The sequence below is a fragment of the Cyclopterus lumpus genome, chromosome 5, assembly GCF_009769545.1.
Source record: "Cyclopterus lumpus isolate fCycLum1 chromosome 5, fCycLum1.pri, whole genome shotgun sequence".
NCBI lineage: Eukaryota > Metazoa > Chordata > Actinopteri > Perciformes > Cyclopteridae > Cyclopterus > Cyclopterus lumpus.
In genome coordinates, this window is record NC_046970.1 from 25,110,163 (window position 1) to 25,117,722 (window position 7,560).

The 7,560-nt window shown below is 43.6% G+C and overlaps 1 protein-coding gene across 1 annotated transcript; it reads left to right on the top strand.

The window, feature by feature from the left end:
* Positions 1-3,696: 3,696 nt before the first annotated feature.
* LOC117730447 (U6 snRNA-associated Sm-like protein LSm3) lies at positions 3,697-6,308 on the top strand. Its single transcript, XM_034532167.1, has 4 exons — positions 3,697-3,789; positions 5,253-5,363; positions 5,475-5,570; positions 5,709-6,308. Exons 1-4 carry the CDS (start codon positions 3,769-3,771, stop codon positions 5,787-5,789), a joined length of 309 nt encoding a protein of 102 aa, XP_034388058.1. The 5' UTR covers positions 3,697-3,768; the 3' UTR covers positions 5,790-6,308.
* The last annotated feature ends 1,252 nt before the right edge of the window (positions 6,309-7,560 follow it).

Here is a 7,560-nt window from a genome sequence, read left to right on the forward strand (position 1 = left end):
ATCTTCAGGGTCATCTTCAGGGTCATCTTTAGGGTCATCTTCATGGTCATCTTCAGGGTCATCTTCAGGGTCATCTTTAGGGTCATCTTTAGGGTTATCTTCAGGGTCATCTTCAGGGTCATCTTTAGGGTCATCTTTAGGGTCGTCTTCAGGGTCGTCTTCAGGGTCATCTTTAAGGTCATCTTTAGGGTCATCTTCAGGGTCATCTTTAGGGTCATCTTTAGGGTCATCTTCAGGGTCATCTTCAGGGTCATCTTTAGGGTCATCTTTAGGGTCATCTTCATGGTCATCTTCAGGGTCATCTTCAGGGTCATCTTTAGGGTCATCTTTAGGGGTTATCTTCAGGGTCATATTCAGGGTCATCTTCAGGGTCATCTTTAGGGTCATCTTCAGGGTCATCTTTAGGGGTTATCTTCAGGGTCATCTTCAGGGTCATCTTCAGGGTCATCTTCAGGGTCATCTTTAGGGTCATCTTTAGGGTCATCTTCATGGTCATCTTCAGGGTCATCTTTAGGGTCATCTTCAGGGTCATCTTTAGGGTCATCTTTAGGGTCATCTTCAGGGTCATCTTCAGGGTTATCTTTAGGGTCATCTTTAAGGTCATCTTCAGGGTCATCTTTAAGGTCATCTTTAGGGTCATCTTCAGGGTCATCTTCAGGGTCATCTTTAGGGTCATCTTTAGGGTCATCTTCAGGGTCATCTTTAGGGTCATCTTTAGGGTCGTCTTTAGGGTCATCTTTAAGGTCATCTTTAGGGTCATCTTTAGGGTCATCTTCAGGGTCATCTTTAGGGTCATCTTCAGGGTCATCTTCAGGGTCATCTTTAGGGTCATCTTTAGGGTCATCTTCAGGGTCATCTTTAGGGTCATCTTTAGGGTCGTCTTTAGGGTCATCTTTAAGGTCATCTTTAGGGTCATCTTCAGGGTCATCTTTAGGGTCATCTTTAGGGTCATCTTTAGGGTCATCTTTAGGGTCATCTTCAGGGTCATCTTTAGGGTCATCTTTAGGGTCATCTTTAGGGTCATCTTTAGGGGTACACCGGTGTAACGAACATAGAGGAGTTGGAATTAGCTGTTTTTTTCCGCCTCTGCATTTTAAATATCCAGAATATAATTGTGTCAGGAAGAGGAACTGTGAGTTTCCTGTGGTCCAACCGTGACCTCTGGTGGACGTCGATGGGGATGCAGTCGCCTGCTCGATGGTGAGATTGTTGTAGAAACCAGATTCACTGGAAGATGCTGAAACTCCTGTTTTTGTTTTCTAGGCTCTGCTATAATTTTATTTCATGCAGATTTGTTTTGTTGGATTCAGCTGAAGATCTAATTTTATATCAACGACATGCTGTGGATTTCATAATTATGTTCAGTTGGATTTATTTTATCAACTTGTTTACCAGCTGAGCAGTGTTTCCATAGTAACAATCAGACAGCTGAGCAGTGTTTCCATAGTAACAATCAGACAGCTGAACAGTGTTTCCATAGTAACAACCAGACAGCTGAGCAGTGTTTCCATAGTAACAATCAGACAGCTGAGCAGTGTTTCCATAGTAACAACCAGACAGCAGACCAGTGTTTCCATAGTAACAATCAGACACCTGACCAGTGTTTCCATAGTAACAATCAGACACCTGACCAGTGTTTCCATGGTAACAATCAGACACCTGACCAGTGTTTCCATGGTAACAATCAGACACCTGACCAGTGTTTCCATAGTAACAATCAGACACCTGACCAGTGTTTCCATAGTTTGACGACAATGTCAAATGACCTACATTGACCTGCAATGACCTTTAATGACCTACAATGACCTACAAAGATCTACAATGACCTGTAATGACCTACAATGACCTGCAAAGACCTACAATTACCTACAATGACCTGTAATTACTTACAAAGACCTACAATTACCTACAATGACCTACAAAGACCTACAATTACCTACAATGACCTGTAATTACTTACAAAGACCTACCAAGACCTACAATGACCTTTAATGACCTACAAAGACCTACAATGACCTGCAAAGACCTACAATGACCTTTAATTACCTACAATGACCTACAAAGACCTACAATTACCTACAATGACCTGTAATTACTTACAAAGACCTACAATTACCTACAATGACCTACAAAGACCTACAATTACCTACAATGACCTGTAATTACTTACAAAGACCTACCAAGACCTACAATGACCTTTAATGACCTACAAAGACCTACAATGACCTGCAAAGACCTACAATGACCTTTAATGACCTACAATGACCTACAAAGACCTACAATGACCTACAATGACCTGCAAAGACCTACAATGACCTCTAATTACCTACAAAGACCTACAATGACCTACAATGACCTTTAATTACTTACAAAGACCTACAATGACCTTTAATTACTTACAAAGACCTACAATGACCTTTAATTACCTACAAAGACCTACAATGACCTACAATGACCTACAATGACCTTTAATGACCTACAATGACCTACAAAGACCTACAATGACCTACAATGACCTGCAAAGACCTACAATGACCTCTAATTACCTACAAAGACCTACAATGACCTACAATGACCTTTAATTACTTACAAAGACCTACAATGACCTTTAATGACCTACAATGACCTACAAAGACCTACAATGACCTACAATGACCTACAATGACCTGCAAAGACCTACAATGACCTTTAATTACCTACAAAGACCTACAATGACCTATAATGACCTTTAATTACTTACAAAGACCTACAAAGACCTACAATGACTGATTGTCATGATGACGCTGATGTCGTCCACTTCTTAATTCTTCTGGCCGTCCGGTGCCATCTTGTGTCCAGTCGGTGTCACATTGCTTCAGGATGTGATGCTGGAGCAGAGAGGGGGGGGTGGGGGTAGAGAGAGAGAGAGAGAGGGAGACGGAGGAGAGTAACGAGTGGTACTGATTATCTTCACCAGCGGGTTGCCAGGTTTGCAATTTATCCTCCTAGCACGCATGCGTAGTAAGCCCCGCACGCCAGATTTCCTCTTTAGTTTACACTTTGCATGATGAGTATATAAATATATATAAAATATATATAACAGAGTCTTGAAGCAGCGCTCACATCACGAGTGGAACTCATTATTTATTCAAGGCATAAAAAGTTTGTGAGTATTTGAGAACCTTAACCTCCGAGTTTGTGTTCTTTATTTCTGTTCACGTAGAACCAGTTGTCGAACCTTAGTAAGTATATTTATGAGGGTTTGAGGTACTTTTACTCCACTTCATGTATTGAATAACTAGTTATTGGAGACTTTCCAGATAAATATACATAAAACAAGTGATTTTAAGACTTTCAAATCAGATAGATGGATAGCTAGTTTATTAATCCCACAAGGGCAAGCAGCATTTATACATACAGGTAAACAATAAAATATAAAAAATGCACAATACATACACAAAACTAAATAGAATAATATTAAATACGAATCATTCTTATGTATTATTAATAATGATAATCCATGAATACAATAATATAACACAGACAGGACCCATAATGCAGAATAGGTACTTTCCCTTTTTATACTTTAAGTACATTTAGCTCATTTTACAGAGTAACACGTCGAGTGCACGGACTCGTTGTGGATTACATGTTTTACTAAATAACTTTAATTCTTTCTTCATGCGCACGTCGCGCAGCTCTTAACCGGCTGTCTGAAAGCGCGTGTCTCCTCCCCGGACCTGGCAACCCCACTTCCGGTCCCGCCCACACGACGCAGACTCAAACCCGATGGCGGACGAAGCGGAGCAGGTTGGTGCGGCACCGCGTGGCCGTTGCGCCGTTAATGTCGCGCAGCGCGTGCGTTCACCGACCGGGAGAGACGCGTCCGCGTGGGGGGGGGGGGGGAAGTTCTGACCCGCGAGCTCGTCGTTGTTTTCTCGGTTCTTTTGTTCGTTTCTGCTCCGTAAACAATGGCGGCGGCCTTCCGGAGCCCGCGGTGTCACCGTGAATACCGTCCGGGTGTTCGTTCCTGTTTGAGAGCGACGCTGCGCCCTTAACGTGTAATACTTATACGCGGTCGCGCGCGTCATCCCCTAAAAACGCGTAAGCCCCTTTTTTTTAGCGCACGCGCACCCGCAACGTTTCGTTTTAGTTTATTTAGTAGACAACTTGGACTCAACTTTCCTCCTCCTTGTGCGCATGCGCAAACGTAGGCACATGCGTTTACTTTTTCCTCTTTGTTTTTTTTAAAGTTACTCTCATCTCTTGTTCTTTGCATCTGTTTCTCTAAAAAAAAAAAACAACAACACTTTGTTTAGGAAGGAGTGACAGTGACGAGTCTGAACAATAAACAAAGTGTTTTAACCGGGTTTCCCAAGTTGCTGCTGTTTTCTAATTGAACCAAATTGTAAAACTTTTTTAAATTACCATATATTTCATACATTTCTTTCAAACTAAGCGATGATGGAGACTCAGCTTGTAAACAATAACAGTGTTATTGGTGCAGAAGGCAGAATATTACTTCCTCTTCGTCCGCTAATCGATTTTGGTTTCATTAGACGAGGATTTTTTATTTTTTAAGTCTTTTTATTTCCTGCTGATATCCAAGAACACACCTGGTATAGATATGTGTGTTAAAAAGATTTAAAATGGTGCTTTTGTGTGCATTCTTTAAACCGACCTGTGGATTAATTCAACTAAATCGGGCGAGTGTTTGTGGACCAATTCTTTTGTCATGAATATTTTGGGGAAAGCCTTTTTTGTTACACAACCTTCTGGGTTATGAAATTGCATTTATTTATAGTTTTTTGTCTCCTGAAGTCATTGATCTGACTCACTTCCTGTCGCCTGTCTGACTCACTTCCTGTCGCCTGTCTGACTCACTTCCTGTCCCCTGTCTGACTCACTTCCTGTCCCCTGTCTGACTCACTTCCTGTCCCCTGTCTGACTCACTTCCTGTCGCCTGTCTGACTCACTTCCTGTCCCCTGTCTGACTCACTTCCTGTCCCCTGTCTGACTCACTTCCTGTCCCCTGTCTGACTCACTTCCTGTCGCCTGTCTGACTCACTTCCTGTCCCCTGTCTGACTCACTTCCTGTCCCCTGTCTGACTCACTTCCTGTCGCCTGTCTGACTCACTTCCTGTCCCCTGTCTGACTCACTTCCTGTCCCCTGTCTGACTCACTTCCTGTCCCCTGTCTGACTCACTTCCTGTCCCCTGTCTGACTCACTTCCTGTCCCCTGTCTGACTCACTTCCTGTACCCTGTGCTGCAGCAACCGTCTACCAACACGGTCGAGGAGCCGCTCGATCTCATCAGACTGAGTCTGGACGAGAGGATCTACGTCAAGATGAGGAACGACCGGGAGCTTCGCGGCCGACTGCATGTAAGACACGTGCACACACACACACACACACACACACACACACACACACACACACACACACACACACACCTGGTACCTGCTCATCGTCTGATAAACACTTGTTTGTCCCAGGCTTACGACCAGCACCTGAACATGATCCTCGGCGACGTGGAGGAGACGGTGACGACGGTGGAGATCGACGAGGAGACGTACGAAGAGCTGTACAAGGTAACGACTTAGGCTCCTCCTCCAGCAAGCTACTGGCTCCTCCTCCAGCAAGCTACTGGCTCCTCCTCCAGCAAGCTACTGCCAGGAGCCTCCTGTAAATATCATGTTATAAATGTGTAAATAATGTTCTGTTTCCAGTCAACCAAGAGGAACATCCCCATGCTGTTCGTGCGAGGAGACGGCGTCGTCCTCGTAGCTCCGCCCCTCAGGGTGGGCTGATGACCCCACGACCTCTTCCTGGTGGGAGGGAACAGACTTCACAACTCGTCCTCTTTTTGTGGGGATGCGAGGAAATAAAACATGACTTGACTCGAGGGAAAGAAAGAAAGAGGACTTTTTAGTTTTGGACAAAGAGCCCCCCCCCCCCCCCCCATATTTTTATTTGGGGCAAAAAATATTGTTTTATTTCTCAGGATGTTTTTCTCCGTAGAGAAGTAAATAATTCCCCACCGTAAGTTGTTGAATATGATTTTGAATGACCTCTTTCCCAAAGTACCAGACTGTGTGTGTGTGTGTGTGTGTGTGTGTGTGTGTGGGGTGGGGGGGCTTATGTTGTATTTTTTTTATTCTCAAGTGAATCTTTTTTATTTAGGTTGTAAGCAGAAGTCTTTCAGTTACTCCGAACACACGATCTGTAACAACATGGGAAGTTTGAGTGTCTTTTCTTTTATATTTACATGTTTTGTGGGACTGTTTAGTTTCTGTAACTTGAATAAAAAAAGTAATTTGAAAAAAAAAGTCTTTCTAGCTCAGTTTAAAGCTGAAAGCAGTCAGCTGGTTACACACTCTCTCTCTCTCTCTCTCTCTCTCTCTCTCTCTCTCTCTCTCTCTCTCTCGTGCATCATCCAGCCGTCGCCATCTTTCCCATCATCAATCTTCATCATCCAGACCTCAGAAGCTCGTCTCTCGGGTCACGTGATCATTCTGGTCCCTCCTTCCCGTTGCGTTTAAATCTTGTTTTTATTGATTTTGCAAACGCATACAAATAAATATACAAAGATTGAAAAAACAACGAGCAAACAACCACGATAGCAGTAGCTTGAAGCACATTTAAACATAGTAGGTATTAAGACGTGGAGACATGCATAACTACATACAAACCAAATAAAAATAAGAATGGGGGGGTTGCAGCGTTATTTAAATAGTTAAAAGGTCTAATCAAATCTAATCTTTTAGAGTTTTATATGATTTAGGATCTCTTTTAACTGTTGTGTGATGGCGTGTTTCCACCAATAGCACATAGCTAACATAGCTAACCGCGTCGCCCTGTCGATGGCACGTTGTGTACTTCCGGCGGTTGGATTCCAAATAGTGCCGAGAGGGGTTCGGGATCAGGTTAAAAGTTAAGGAAATCCTTCAAAATGTGTATGAAACTTGTTTAAATTCCTGTAATTTCACCGCCCCAAACTTTGCCTTTAAACTTGACATCTGGGCCTCTTATGGGGACTCAAAGGGAATCAAACCGCCGGCTTCCTGCGGTCTCGTTAAACGACCGAATGACACTCGTCTGATTAGTCGTCATCTGAAGCAACATTCCCAACTCCCGCAGAGTAGTGACTGTGGGTCCGTCTTTCAACCAGGGGGTTGGCGGTTCAATCCCCCGCCTTAGTCAATGTGTCCTTGAGCAAGACACTCAACCCTGAATTGCTCCCCGTAGCTGTTTGTATGAATGTAATGTGGTTGAAGAGTCCAACGGTCCTGTACCATCAGAAAAGAATAGAAACAACGAATAGAAAACCATCAAACAGTCAAGTACCAGAGTAGAAGCAGTACGGTCTTCCCCCACCAGATGGCAGCACACGCCCACAGAGACGATCTGCTCAGCTATCGTGACGTCTTGAACACTTTGTGATACCGAACGCACAAACTGTTCTGTGCAAAACATCAACACACAATCTGAGAGTGAGGTCAGAGCCCCGTGACTCACACGTCGGCTTCCTGTTTCCTGTTCCTTTGATGTCTGTTGTTCGTATAAAACAAGCAGAAACGT

Excerpts from the sequence above, each read along its gene's own strand:
- LOC117730447 (XM_034532167.1), top strand. The coding sequence starts at position 3,769 with ATGGCGGACGAAGCGGAGCAG. Across the intron at positions 3,790-5,252 it reads TGGCGGACGAAGCGGAGCAG|CAACCGTCTACCAACACGGT; the intron begins GTTGGTGCGGCA and ends CCTGTGCTGCAG. Across the intron at positions 5,364-5,474 it reads AGCTTCGCGGCCGACTGCAT|GCTTACGACCAGCACCTGAA; the intron begins GTAAGACACGTG and ends TGTTTGTCCCAG.